At 38.1% G+C, this 16,106-nt stretch overlaps 1 protein-coding gene across 3 annotated transcripts in view; it reads left to right on the forward strand.

Annotated features, from left to right (window-relative positions):
• LOC134698421 (protein EFR3 homolog B-like) overlaps nucleotides 1-16,106 on the forward strand; it is a 93,099-nt gene that overhangs the window by 60,153 nt on the left and 16,840 nt on the right. For 2 of the 3 annotated variants that reach the window (XM_063560492.1, XM_063560491.1), the window contains one exon: nucleotides 5,221-5,306. The exons of the other annotated variant lie outside the window; for it this stretch is intronic. In XM_063560492.1, coding sequence (XP_063416562.1) covers nucleotides 5,221-5,306 — 86 coding nt within the window. The remainder of the gene's footprint in view (nucleotides 1-5,220; nucleotides 5,307-16,106) is intronic. 3 annotated transcript variants of the gene reach the window in all.

The following is a 16,106-nucleotide window of genomic DNA, read 5'->3' on the forward strand; positions in this document are numbered from 1 at the left end:
ATAAAGATCCTTGTGTGAACTTTTAGAGGATGGATAATATCCATGTGTGAACTCTCAGTCGATAGATAAAGATCCCTGTGGGAACTTTTAGATGGTAGAAAATAAAGATCCATGTATGAACTTTTAGATGATTAATAAATATCCATGTGTGAACTTTTAGATGGTAGATAAAGATCTATGTGTCAACTTTTAGAGTATGGATAAATATCCATGTGTGAACTTTTGGAGGATGGATAAAGATCCATGTGTGAACTTTTAGATGATAGATAAAGATTCATGTGTGAACTTTTAGATGATAGATAAAGATCCATGTGTGAACTTTTAGAGGATGAAAAAAGATCTTAAACTTTCAGATGATGAATAAAGATCCATGCGTAAACTTTTAGAGGATTGATAAATATCCATGTGTGAACTTTCAGATTATAGATAAAGATCCATGTGTGAACTTTCAGATGGTAGATAAAGATCCATGTGTTAACTTTTAGATGGTAGATAAAGATCCATGTGTGAACTTTTAGCGGATGAAAAAAGATCCACATGTAAACTTTCAGATGATGGATAAAGATCCATGCACAAACTTTTAGAGGATGGATAAATATCCGTGTGTGAACTTTTAGAGAATAGATAAAGATCCATGTGTGAACTTTTAAATGATTGACAAAGATCCATGTGTGAAATTTTAGATGATAGATAAAGATTTATGTGTGAACTTTTAGAGGATGGATAAATAGCCATGTGTGAACTTTTAGAGGATGGATAAATAGCCATGTGTGAACTTTTAGAGGATGGATAAAGAACCATGTGTTAACTTTTAGAGGATGGATAAATAGCCATGTGTGAACTTTTAGAGGATGGATAAATAGCCATGTGTGAACTTTTAGAGGATGGATAAAGATCCATGTGTGAACTTTTATATGATAGCTAAAGATCTCTGTGTGAAGTTTTAGAGGATGGATAAATATCCATGTGTGAACTTTTAGATGGTAGATAAAGATCTATGTGTGAACTTTTACATGATAGATAAAGAGCCATGTGTGAACTTTTAGATGATGAATAAAGATCCTTGTGTGAACTTTTAGAGGATGGATAATATCCATGTGTGAACTCTCAGTCGATAGATAAAGATCCCTGTGGGAACTTTTAGATGGTAGAAAATAAAGATCCATGTATGAACTTTTAGATGATTAATAAATATCCATGTGTGAACTTTTAGATGGTAGATAAAGATCTATGTGTCAACTTTTAGAGTATGGATAAATATCCATGTGTGAACTTTTGGAGGATGGATAAAGATCCATGTGTGAACTTTTAGATGATAGATAAAGATTCATGTGTGAACTTTTAGATGATAGATAAAGATCCATGTGTGAACTTTTAGAGGATGAAAAAAGATCTTAAACTTTCAGATGATGAATAAAGATCCATGCGTAAACTTTTAGAGGATTGATAAATATCCATGTGTGAACTTTCAGATTATAGATAAAGATCCATGTGTGAACTTTCAGATGGTAGATAAAGATCCATGTGTTAACTTTTAGATGGTAGATAAAGATCCATGTGTGAACTTTTAGCGGATGAAAAAAGATCCACATGTAAACTTTCAGATGATGGATAAAGATCCATGCACAAACTTTTAGAGGATGGATAAATATCCGTGTGTGAACTTTTAGAGAATAGATAAAGATCCATGTGTGAACTTTTAAATGATTGACAAAGATCCATGTGTGAAATTTTAGATGATAGATAAAGATTTATGTGTGAACTTTTAGAACATGGATAAATATCCATGTGTGAACTTTTAGAGGATGGATCCATGTGTGAACTTTTAGAGGATGAATTAAGATCCATGTGCGAACTTTTAGATGATAGATAAAGATCCATGTGTGAACTTTTAGATGATGGATAAAGATCCATGTGTGAACTTCCAGATGAATGATAAAGATCCATGTGTGACCTTTTTGAGGATGAATAAAGATCCATGTGTTAACTTTTAGATGATTGATAAATATCCATGTGTGAATTTTTTGATGGTAGATAAACATCTATGTGAGAACTTTTAGAGTATGGATAAATATCCATGTGTGAACCTTTTTGATGGTAGATAAATATCCATGTGTGAACTTATTAGAGGATCGGATGGATAAAGATTCATGTATGAACTTTTAGATGATAGATAAAGATCCATGTGTCAAATTTTAGAGGATGAAAAAACATCCATGTGTGAACTTTTTGATGGTAGATAAATATCGATGTGTGAACTTTAAGAGGATGGATAAAGATCCATGTTTGAACTTTTAGATGATAGATAAAGAGCCGTTTTAATTTTAAAGCCAAATTAGACTTTTGACCCAATTTCATGGTCCACTGAACATAGAAAATTAAAGAGCGAGTTTCAGGTTAAAGTTTTTGGTCAAGTATAATTGTCAATTTTAATATAATTTAAACAGACCATTACAGAATTTGGAGACATAAAATATGGTTAGCTTTACAATGTCATTGTCGAGCCTGCAACTTTTGTTGCAGAAAGCTCGACATAGGGATAGTGATCCGGCGGCTACGGCAGTGTTAGCTCACTTCTTAAAAGCTATATATTTTAGAAGGTAGAAGACATAGATGCTTCATACTTTGTATATAGATGCCTCATTTTTTGAACTTTCCGTCAGTCACATGTCCAATGTCCTTGACCTCATTTTCATGGTTCAGTGACTACTTGAAAAAAAAGTTAAGATTTTTTGTAATGATAAATTTTCTCTTATTATTAGTAATTGGATAACTATATTTAGTGTGTGCGTACCTTGCAAGGTCCTCATGCCTGTCAGACAGTTTTCACTTGACCTTGACCTCATTTCATGGATCAGTGAACAAGGTTAAGTTTTGGTGGTCAAGTCAATATCTCAGATACTATAAGCAATAGGTCTAGTATTTTCGGTGTATGGAAGGACTGTAAGGTGTACATGACCAACTGACAGGTGTCATCTTACCTTGACCTCATTTTCATGGTTCAGTGGTTATAGTTAAGTTTTTGTGTTTTGATCCGTTTTTCTTATACTATATGCAAAAGGTCTACTATATTTGGTGTATGGAATGACTGTAAGGTGTACATGTCTAGCTGACCTCATTTTCACGGTTCAGTGGTCAAAGTTAAGTTTTTGAGTTTTGGTCTATTTTTCTAATATTTTATGCATTAGGTCAACTATATTTGGTGTATGGAAATATTTTTTGATCTGTATGTCTGTTACGCAGGTTTTATTTGACCTTGACCTCATTTTCATGGTCCATTGCTAAGTGTTAAGTGTTTTTGTTTTGGTCTGTTTTTCTTAATTTATAAGTAATAAGTCAACTATATTGGTTGTATTGAAGAATTGTTACCGGTACATGTCTGTCTAGCACGGTTCATCTGACTTTGACCTCATTTTCATGGTTCATTGTTTAATTCTTCGTTTTCTTTGTTCATAATGAGTTAATGTGACAGTTGAAATAAAGCTTTATATTTAGGTCTATCAACATAATATCAATGATTAGTAAAGAAGGCGAGACATTTCAGTGTGTGCACTCTTGTTTTGATTTAGCTATTACTTTTATGCCCCACTTACACAAAATGACTTAGGGGCATTGTGTTTTTTGGTCTGTGCCTCCAATCATTTAGATATAGGAAGATGTGGTGTGAGTGTGAATGAGACAACTCTCCATCCAAATAACAATTTGAAAAAAAAAGGTAAACCATTCATTTGTCTATATGTCCGTCATTTTTGAGCAGGTGTTCATCCATCTGTCTTACTCAGGTTAAAGTGTTTGGTCACAGAAGTCTGTGATGAGGTTGAAGTCCAATCAACTTGAAACTCTGTACACATGTTCCCTATATGATCTTTTTAATTATACTCCCGCTTTAAAAAAGGGGGGGTACACTGTTCTACCTCTGTCTGTCCTTCCGTAAGTCTGTCAGTCAGTCCGTCCGTCCCATGAATATTTTTCGTTGTATTTTTCTCAGGAACTACAATACAAGGATTTCTGAAATTTTGTTTCAGGTTTATCTAAGTCAGCTATACCCTGTGATGTGTTTTCAGATTGATCACATGACAACTTCCTGTTTACCGAACACTTGTATGATTTTACACATGATAGCCAAGTTGAAAATTTTCGCCACATTTTTCTCAGGAACAACAATACAAGGATTTCTGAAATTTGGTTTCAGGGTTTATCTAAGTCATCTATACCGTGTGATGCATTTTCAGATTGATCACTTGACAACTTCCTGTTTACCGAACACTTGCATATTTTTACACTATTTATATTATCCACTTGCTGCAGGGGTATCATCAGTGAGCAGTAGCTCGCAGTTTCACTTGTTTTAGTGCTAAATTTAAGTTGTTTCCGCCATCCACTTATCATAGAAAATGATAGTGCTAGTGGGGCATCCATGTGCCATGAACGCGTTCTTGTTTTTATTGAAAACTCAATATTATCCAAATGAATGCAGAACATTTGAAATAAAAGATTACTCTGTCCTTTCTAAACATTTACCTAATATTCCTTTAATTACTTTATTTTCCTGGGTATCAATTTTTCCTGCATGGATATTTTATTTCGTGGTTTTGTAAATCTCTGCATACAAAGCCTATAAAAAATTTATAGTTTGTTGAACGCTTAAATTTGTTGTTCACCTGTACCTGGTATCCAACAAATAATAATGAAACCACAGTAACTTGCATTAATCACTGTTATATCAGCATGCCTATACCCTGTACAATTGGTGGACACAAATATATAGCATGTATCATCTCATGTATATACACTGTTATATGTAAAAAAAATTTAACCAGGTGGTAGTTAAAATAGTTATTCACATTTACTTAGCTATTAAAGTACATTTTGTAGGCATTATTGATCAAAGAATTCAAAACTTCCCACTTTTTCAATCACGTAAACTGTCTCAGATTATTATTTCAGAAAATATGGAATAAACAAAGGACTTTTTATAGTTTTCTTATTGTTGTTTTTTTATCTTGTCTGAAAAGCTGATTATTTTACAGTTCTTGCATGAGCTAGATCAACAGGCCAAAACATATTATTCCAGGGCTTCTGCTAATAGATGAGAAAGGATATAAAGGGAAATTATTCCAATAATCTTAAACAATCACTTTTTATGAACTTTAAAAGGAGTTTTAGATGTTTTAAAATAATATGATAGTGTGTGCTAGTTTCTATTTTGCTTTATTATAGATGTTGGAACTAGTGGCAGTGCAAGTGACATAGGATCTATACAGCTTGAGGTAGAGAGTACTGAAACTTCACCAATGATGTCTAGGGTAAGTGTAACATAGGATCTATACAGCTTGAGGTAGAGAGAACTGAAACTTCACCAATGATGTCTAGGGTAAGTGTAACATGGGATCTATACAGTTTGAGGTAGAGAGTACTGAAACTTCACCAATGATGTCTAGGGTAAGTGTAACATGGGATCTATACAGCTTGAGGTAGAGAGTGATGAAACTTCACCAATGATGTCTAGGGTAAGTGTAACAGGATCTATACAGCTTGAGGTAGAGAGTACTGACACTTCACTGATGATGTCTAGGGTAAGTGTAACATAGGATCTATACAGCTTGAGGTAGAGAGTACTGAAACTTCACCAATGATGTCTAGGGTAAGTGTAACATAGGATGTATACAGCTTGAGGTAGAGAGTGATGACACTTCACCAATGATGTCTAGGGTAAGTGTAACATAGGATCTATACAGCTTGAGGTAGAGAGTACTGAAACTTCACCAATGATGTCTAGGGTAAGTGTAACATAGGATGTATACAGCTTGAGGTAGAGAGTGCTGAAACTTCACCAATGATGTCTAGGGTAAGTGTAACATAGGATGTACAGCTTGAGGTAGAGAGTGCTGACACTTCACCAATGATGTCTGGGGTAAGTGTAACATAGGATATATACAGCTTGAGGTAGAGAGAGCTGAAACTTCACCAATGATCGATGTCTAGGGTAAGTGTAACATAAGATCTATACAGCTTGAGGTAGAGAGTTCTGACACTTCACCAATGATGTCTAGGGTAAGTGTAACATAGGATCTATACAGCTTGAGGTAGAGAGTGCTGACACTTCACCAATGATGTCTAGGGTAAGTGTAACATAGGATGTACAGCATGAGGTAGAGAGTGATGACACTTCACCAATGATGTCTAGGGTAAGTGTAACATAGGATCTATACAGCTTGAGGTAGAGAGTACTGACACTTCACCAATGATGTCTAGGGTAAGTGTAACATAGGATCTATACAGCTTGAGGTAGAGAGTACTGACACTTCACCAATGATGTCTAGGGTAAGTGTAACATAGGATCTATACAGCTTGAGGTAGAGAGTACTGAAACTTCACCAATGATGTCTAGGGTAAGTGTAACATAGGATCTATACAGCTTGAGGTGGAGAGTGATGAAACTTCACCAATGATGTCTAGGGTAAGTGTAACATAGGATGTATACAGCTTGAGGTAGAGAGTGATGAAACTTTACCAATGATGTCTAGGGTAAGTGCAACATAGGATCTAGACAGCTTGAGGTAGAGAGTGCTGACAATTCACCAATGATGTCTAGGGTAAGTGTAACATAGGATCTATACAGCTTGAGGTAGAGAGTGCTGACACTTCACCAATGATGTCTAGGGTAAGTGTTACATAGGATCTATACAGCTTGAGGTAGAGAGTGCTGACACTTCACCAATGATGTCTAGGGTAAGTGTAACATAGAAATCTATACAGCTTGAGGTAGAGAGTGCTGACACTTCACCAATGATGTCTAGGGTAAGTGTAACATAGGATCTATACAGCTTGAGGTAGAGAGTACTGAAACTTCACCAATGATGTCTAGGGTAAGTGTAACATAGGATCTATACAGCTTGAGGTAGAGAGTGATGACACTTCACCAATGATGTCTAGGGTAAGTGTTACATAGGATCTATACAGCTTGGGGTAGAGAGTACTGAAACTTCACCAATGATGTCTAGGGTAAGTGTAACATAGGATCTATACAGCTTGAGGTAGAGAGAGCTGAAACTTCACCAATGATGTCTAGGGTAAGTGTAACATAGGATGTACAGCTTAATTAAAAGAGTGCTGAAACTTCACCAATGATGTCTACGGTAAGTGTAACATAGGATCTATACAGCTTGAGGTAGAGAGTGCTGACACTTCACCAATGATGTCTAGGGTAAGTGTAACATGGGATCTATACAGCTTGAGGTAGAGAGTGCTGACACTTCACCAATGATGTCTAGTGTAAGTGTAACATAGGATCTATACAGCTTGAGGTAGAGAGTGCTGACACTTCACCAATGATGTCTAGGGTAAGTGTAACATAGGATCTATACAGCTTGAGGTAGAGAGTACTGAAACTTCACCAATGATGTCTAGGGTAAGTGTAACATGGGATCTATACAGCTTGAGGTAGAGAGTGCTGACACTTCACCAATGATGTCTAGGGTAAGTGTAGCATAGGATCTATACAGATTGAGGTAGAGAGTACTGACACTTCACCAATGATGTCTAGAGAAAGTGTAACATAGGATCTAGACAGCTTGAGGTAGAGAGTGATGAAACTTCACCAATGATGTCTAGGGTAAGTGTTACATAGGATCTATATAGCTTGGGGTAGAGAGTACTGAAACTTCACCAATGATGTCTAGGGTAAGTGTAACATAGGATCTATACAGCTTGAGGTAGAGAGTACTGACACTTCACCAATGATGTCTAGGGTAAGTGTAACATAGGATGTATACAGCTTGAGGTAGAGAGTGCTGAAACTTCACCAATGATGTCTAGGGTAAGTGTAACATAGGATGTACAGCTTGAGGTAGAGAGTGCTGACACTTCACCAATGATGTCTGGGGTAAGTGTAACATAGGATATATACAGCTTGAGGTAGAGAGAGCTGAAACTTCACCAATGATGTCTAGGGTAAGTGTAACATAGGATCTATACAGCTTGAGGTAGAGAGTGCTGACACTTCACCAATGATGTCTAGGGTAAGTGTAACATAGGATCTATACAGCTTGAGGTAGAGAGTGCTGACACTTCACCAATGATGTCTAGGGTAAGTGTAACATAGGATCTAGACAGCTTGAGGTATGGAGTACTGACACTTCACCAATGATGTCTAGGGTAAGTAACATAGGATCTATACAGCTTGGGGTAGAGAGTACTGAAACTTCACCAATGATGTCTAGGGTAAGTGTTACATAGGATCTATACAGCTTGAGGTAGAGAGTGCTGAAACTTTACCAATGATGTCTAGGGTAAGTGTAACATAGAATCTATACAGCTTGAGGTAGAGAGAACTGAAACTTCACCAATGATGTCTAGGGTAAGTGTAACATAGGATCTATACAGCTTGAGGTAGAGAGTGCTGAAACTTCACCAATGATGTCTAGGGTAAGTGTAACATAGGATCTATACAGTTTGAGGTAGAGAGTACTGACACTTCACCAATGATGTCTAGGGTAAGTGTAACATAGGATCTATACAGCTTGGGGTAGAGAGTACTGAAACTTCACCAATGATGTCTAGGGTAAGTGTAACATAGGATCTATACAGCTTGAGGTAGAGAGTGCTTAAACTTCACCAATGATGTCTAGGGTAAGTGTAACATAGGATCTATACAGCTTGAGATAGAGAGTGATGACACTTCACCAATGATGTCTAGGGTAAGTGTTACATAGGATCTATACAGCTTGAGGTAGAGAGTGCTGAAACTTCACCAATGATGTCTAGGGTAAGTGTAACATAGGATCTAGACAGTTTGAGGTAGAGAGTGCTGAAACTTCACCAATGATGTCTAGGGTAAGTGTAACATAGGATCTATACAGCTTGAGGTAGAGAGTGCTGACACTTCACCAATGATGTCTATGGTAAGTGTAACATAGGATTTATACAGCTTGAGGTAGAGAGTGCTGACACTTCACCAATGATGTCTAGGGTAAGTGTAACATAGGATCTTTACAGCTTGAGATAGAGATAGCTGAAACTTCACCAATGATGTCTAGGGTAAGTGTAACATAGGATCTATACAGCTTGAGGTAGAGAGTACTGACACTTCACCAATGATGTCTAGGGTAAGTGTAACATATGATCTATACAGCTTGAAGTAGAGAGAGCTGACACTTCACCAATGATGTCTAGGATAAGTGTAACATAGGATCTATACAGCTTGAGGTAGTGAGTGCTGACACTTCACCAATGATGTCTAGGGTAAGTGTAACATAGGATCTATACAGCTTGAGGTAGAGAGAGCTGAAACTTCACCAATGATGTCTAGGGTAAGTGTAACATAGGATCTATACAGCTTGAGGTAGGGAGTACTAACACTTCACCAATGATGTCTAGGGTACGTGTAACATAGGATCTATAAAGCTTGAGGTAGAGAGTGCTGAAACTTCACCAATGATGTCTAGGGTAAGTGTAACATAGGATCTATACAGCTTGAGGTAGAGAGTACTGAAACTTCACCAATGATGTCTAGGGTAAGTGTAACATAGGATGTACAGCTTAATTAAAAGAGTGCTGAAACTTCACCAATGATGTCTAGGGTAAGTTTAGCATAGGATCTATACAGCTTGAGGTAGAGAGTGCTGAAACTTCACCAATGATGTCTAGGGTAAGTGTAACATAGGATGTACAGCTTGAGGTAGAGAGTGCTGACACTTCACCAATGATGTCTAGGGTAAGTGTAACATAGGATCTATACAGCTTGAGGTAGAGAGAACTGAAACTTCACCAATGATGTCTAGGGTAAGTGTAACATAGGATCTATACAGCTTGAGGTAGAGAGTGCTGACACTTCACCAATGATGTCTATGGTAAGTGTAACATAGGATTTATACAGCTTGAGGTAGAGAGTGCTGACACTTCACCAATGATGTCTAGGGTAAGTGTAACATAGGATCTTTACAGCTTAAGGTAGAGAGAGCTGAAACTTCACCAATGATGTCTAGGGTAAGTGTAACATAGGATCTATACAGCTTGAGGTAGAGAGTACTGACACTTCACCAATGATGTCTAGGGTAAGTGTAACATATGATCTATACAGCTTGAGGTAGAGAGAGCTGAAACGTCACCAATGATGTCTAGGTTAAGTGTAACATAGGATCTATACAGCTTGAGGTAGAGAGTACTGACACTTCACCAATGATGTCTAGGGTAAGTAACATAGGATCTATACAGCTTGGGGTAGAGAGTACTGAAACTTTACCAATGATGTCTAGAGTAAGTGTAACATAGGATCTATACAGCTTGAGGTAGAGAGAGCTGAAACTTCACCAATAATGTCTAGGGTAAGTGTAACATAGGATCTATACAGCTTGAGGTAGAGAGTAGTGAAACTTCACCAATGATGTCTAGGGTAAGTGTAACATAGGATCTATACAGCTTGAGGTAGAGAGTGATGAAACTTCACCAATGATGTCTAGGGTAAGTGTAACATAGGATCTATACAGCTTGAGGTAGAGAGAACTGAAACTTCACCAATGATGTCTAGGGTAAGTGTAACATAGGATCTATACAGCTTGAGGTAGAGAGTGCTGACACTTCACCAATGATGTCTAGGATAAGTTTAACATAGGATCTATACAGCTTGAGGTAGTGAGTGCTGACACTTCACCAATGATGTCTAGGGTAAGTGTAACATAGGATCTATACAGCTTGAGGTAGAGAGAGCTGAAACTTCACCAATGATGTCTAGGGTAAGTGTAACATAGGATCTATACAGCTTGAGGTAGGGAGTACTAACACTTCACCAATGATGTCTAGGGTACGTGTAACATAGGATCTATAAAGCTTGAGGTAGAGAGTGCTGAAACTTCACCAATGATGTCTAGGGTAAGTGTAACATAGGATCTATACAGCTTGAGGTAGAGAGTACTGAAACTTCACCAATGATGTCTAGGGTAAGTGTAACATAGGATGTACAGCTTAATTAAAAGAGTGCTGAAACTTCACCAATGATGTCTAGGGTAAGTGTAACATAGGATCTATACAGCTTGGGGTAGAGAGTACTGAAACTTCACCAATGATGTCTAGGGTAAGTGTAACATAGGATCTATACAGCTTGAGGTAGAGAGTGCTTAAACTTCACCAATGATGTCTAGGGTAAGTGTAACATAGGATCTATACAGCTTGAAGTAGAGAGTGATGACACTTCACCAATGATGTCTAGGGTAAGTGTTACATAGGATCTATACAGCTTGAGGTAGAGAGTGCTGAAACTTCACCAATGATGTCTAGGGTAAGTGTAACATAGGATCTAGACAGCTTGAGGTATAGAGTACTGACACTTCACCAATGATGTCTAGGGTAAGTAACATAGGATCTATACAGCTTGGGGTAGAGAGTGCTGACACTTCACCAATGATGTCTAGGGTAAGTGTAACATATGATCTATACAGCTTGAGGTAGAGAGAGCTGAAACTTTACCAATGATGTCTAGGGTAAGTGTAACATAGGATCTATACAGCTTGAGGTAGAGAGAGCTGACACTTCACCAATGATGTCTAGGGTAAGTGTAACATAGGATGTACAGCTTGAGGTAGAGAGTGATGACACTTCACCAATGATGTCTAGGGTAAGTGTAACATAGGATCTATACAGCTTGAGGTAGAGAGTGCTGACATTTCACCAATGATGTCTAGGGTAAGTGTAACATAGGATCTATACAGCTTGAGGTAGAGAGAGCTGACACTTCACCAATGATGTCTAGGGTAAGTGTAACATAGGATGTACAGCTTGAGGTAGAGAGTGATGACACTTCACCAATGATGTCTAGGGTAAGTGTAACATAGGATCTATACAGCTTGAGGTAGAGAGTGCTGACACTTCACCAATGATGTCTAGGGTAAGTGTAACATAGGATCTATACAGCTTGAGGTAGAGAGAGCTGACACTTCACCAATGATGTCTAGGGTAAGTGTAACATAGGATGTACAGCTTGAGGTAGAGAGAGCTGACACTTCACCAATGATGTCTAGGGTAAGTGTAACATAGGATGTACAGCTTGAGGTAGAGAGTGATGACACTTCACCAATGATGTCCAGGGTAAGTGTAACATAGGATCTATACAGCTTGAGGTAGAGAGTGCTGAAACTTCACCAATGATGTCTAGGGTAAGTGTAACATAGGATCTATACAGCTTGAGGTAGAGAGAGCTGAAACCTCACCAATGATGTCTAGGGTAAGTGTAACATAGGATCTATACAGCTTGAGGTAGAGAGTGCTGAAACTTCACCAATGATGTCTAGGGTAAGTGTAACATAGGATCTATACAGCTTGAGGTAGAGAGTGCTGAAACTTCACCAATGATGTCTAGGGTAAGTGTAACATAGGATCTATACAGCTTGAGGTAGAGAGTGCTGAAACTTCACCAATGATGTCTAGGGTAAGTGTAACATAGGATCTATACAGCTTGAGGTAGAGAGTGCTGAAACTTCACCAATGATGTCTAGGGTAAGTGTTACATAGGATCTATACAGCTTGAGGTAGAGAGTGCTGAAACTTCACCAATGATGTCTAGGGTAAGTGTAACATAGGATCTATACAGCTTGAGGTAGAGAGTGCTGACACTTCACCAATGATGTCTAGGGTAAGTGTAACATAGGATCTATACAGCTTGAGGTAGAGAGAGCTGAAACTTCACCAATGATTTCTAGGGTAAGTGTAATATAGGATCTATACAGTTTGAGGTAGAGAGTGCTGAAACTTTACCAATGATGTTTCGGGTAAGTGTAACATAGAATCTATACAGCTTGAGGTAGAGAGTGCTGAAACTTTACCAATGATGTTTCGGGTAAGTGTAACATAGAATCTATACAGCTTGAGGTAGAGAGAACTGAAACTTCACCAATGATGTCTAGGGTAAGTGTAACATAGGATCTATACAGCTTGAGGTAGAGAGTGCTGAAACTTCACCAATGATGTCTAGGGTAAGTGTTACATAGGATCTATACAGCTTGAGTTAGAGAGTGCTGAAACTTCACCAATGATGTCTAGGGTAAGTGTAACATAGGATCTAGACAGCTTGAGGTATAGAGTACTGACACTTCACCAATGATGTCTAGGGTAAGTGTAACATAGGATCTATACAGCTTGAGGTAGAGAGTGCTTAAACTTCACCAATGATGTCTAGGGTAAGTGTTACATAGGATCTATACAGCTTGAGGTAGAGAGTGCTGATACTTCACCAATGATGTCTAGGGTAAGTGTAACATAGGATCTATACAGCTTGAGGTAGAGAGTGCTTAAACTTCACCAATGATGTCTAGGGTAAGTGTAACATAGGATCTATACAGCTTGAGGTAGAGAGTGATGACACTTCACCAATGATGTCTAGGGTAAGTGTAACATAGGATCTATACAGCTTGAGGTAGAGAGTGATGACACTTCACCAATGATGTCTAGGGTAAGTGTTACATAGGATCTATACAGCTTGAGGTAGAGAGTGCTGAAACTTAATCAATGATGTCTAGGGTAAGTGTAACATAGGATCTATACAGCTTGAGGTAGAGAGTGCTTAAACTTCACCAATGATGTCTAGGGTAAGTGTAACATAGGATCTATACAGCTTGAGGTAGCTAGAGAGTGATGACACTTCACCAATGATGTCTAGGGTAAGTGTTACATAGGATCTATACAGCTTGAGGTAGAGAGTGCTGAAACTTCACCAATGATGTCTAGGGTAAGTGTAACATAGGATCTAGACAGCTTGAGGTATAGAGTACTGACACTTCACCAATGATGTCTAGGGAAAGTGTAACATAGGATCTATACAGCTTGAGGTAGAGAGTGCTTAAACTTCACCAATGATGTCTAGGGTAAGTGTAACATAGGATCTATACAGCTTGAGGTAGAGAGTGCTGAAACTTCACCAATGATGTCTAGGGTAAGTGTAACATAGGATCTATACAGCTTGAGGTAGAGAGTGATGACACTTCACCAATGATGTCTAGGGTAAGTGTTACATAGGATCTATACAGCTTGAGGTAGAGAGTGCTGAAACTTAATCAATGATGTCTAGGGTAAGTGTAACATAGGATCTATACAGCTTGAGGTAGAGAGTGCTTAAACTTCACCAATGATGTCTAGGGTAAGTGTAACATAGGATCTATACAGCTTGAGGTAGCTAGAGAGTGATGACACTTCACCAATGATGTCTAGGGTAAGTGTTACATAGGATCTATACAGCTTGAGGTAGAGAGTGCTGAAACTTCACCAATGATGTCTAGGGTAAGTGTAACATAGGATCTAGACAGCTTGAGGTATAGAGTACTGACACTTCACCAATGATGTCTAGGGAAAGTGTAACATAGGATCTATACAGCTTGAGGTAGAGAGTGCTTAAACTTCACCAATGATGTCTAGGGTAAGTGTTACATAGGATCTATACAGCTTGAGGTAGAGAGTGCTGAAACTTCACCAATGATGTCTAGGGTAAGTGTAACATAGGATCTAGACAGCTTGAGGTATAGAGTACTGACACTTCACCAATGATGTCTAGGGTAAGTAACATAGGATCTATACAGCTTGGGGTAGAGAGTACTGAAACTTCACCAATGATGTCTAGGGTAAGTGTAACATATGATCTATACAGCTTGAGGTAGAGAGAGTACTGAAACTTCAACAATGATGTCTAGGGTAAGTGTTACATAGAATATATACAGCTTGAGGTAGAGAGTGCTGAAAATTTACCAATGATGTCTAGGGTAAGTGTAACATAGAATCTATACAGCTTGAGGTAGAGAGAACTGAAACTTCACCAATGATGTCTAGGGTAAGTGTAACATAGGATCTATACAGCTTGAGGTAGAGAGTGCTGAAACTTCACCAATGATGTCTAGGGTAAGTGTAACATAGGATCTATACAGGTTGAGGTAGAGAGTACTGACACTTCCCCAATGATGTCTAGGGTAAGTGTAACATAGGATCTATACAGCTTGGGGTAGAGAGTACTGAAGCTTCACCAATGATGTCTAGGGTAAGTGTAACATAGGATCTATACAGCTTGAGGTAGAGAGTTCTTAAACTTCACCAATGATGTCTAGGGTAAGTGTAACATAGGATCTATACAGCTTGAGGTAGAGAGTGATGAAACTTCACCAATGATGTCTAGGGTAAGTGTTACATAGGATCTATACAGCTTGGGGTAGAGAGTACTGAAACTTCAACAATGATGTCTAGGGTAAGTGTTACATAGAATCTATACAGCTTGAGGTAGAGAGTGCTGAAACTTTACCAATGATGTTTCGGGTAAGTGTAACATAGAATCTATACAGCTTGAGGTAGAGAGAACTGAAACTTCACCAATGATGTCTAGGGTAAGTGTAACATAGGATCTATACAGCTTGAGGTAGAGAGTGCTGAAACTTCACCAATGATGTCTAGGGTAAGTGTAACATAGGATCTATACAGTTTGAGGTAGAGAGTACTGACACTTCACCAATGATGTCTAGGGTAAGTGTAACATATAGGATATATACAGCTTGAGGTAGAGAGTGATGAAACTTCACCAATGATGTCTAGGGTAAGTGTTACATAGGATCTATACAGCTTGGGGTAGAGAGTACTGAAACTTCAACAATGATGTCTAGGGTAAGTGTTACATAGAATATATACAGCTTGATGTAGAGAGTGCTGAAACTTTACCAATGATGTTTCGGGTAAGTGTAACATAGAATCTATACAGCTTGAGGTAGAGAGAACTGAATCTTCACCAATGATGTCTAGGGTAAGTGTAACATAGAATCTATACAGCTTGAGGTAGAGAGAACTGAAACTTCACCAATGATGTCTAGGGTAAGTGTAACATAGGATCTATACAGCTTGAGGTAGAGAGTGCTGAAACGTCACCAATGATGTCTAGGGTAAGTGTAACATAGGATCTATACAGTTTGAGGTAGAGAGTACTGACACTTCACCAATGATGTCTAGGGTAAGTGTAACATATAGGATATATACAGCTTGAGGTAGAAAGTGATGAAACTTCACCAATGATGTCTAGGGTAAGTGTTACATAGGATCTATACAGCTTGGGGTAGAGAGTACTGAAACTTCAACAATGATGTCTAGGG

This window comes from Mytilus trossulus, chromosome 1, assembly GCF_036588685.1.
Source record: "Mytilus trossulus isolate FHL-02 chromosome 1, PNRI_Mtr1.1.1.hap1, whole genome shotgun sequence".
NCBI lineage: Eukaryota > Metazoa > Mollusca > Bivalvia > Mytilida > Mytilidae > Mytilus > Mytilus trossulus.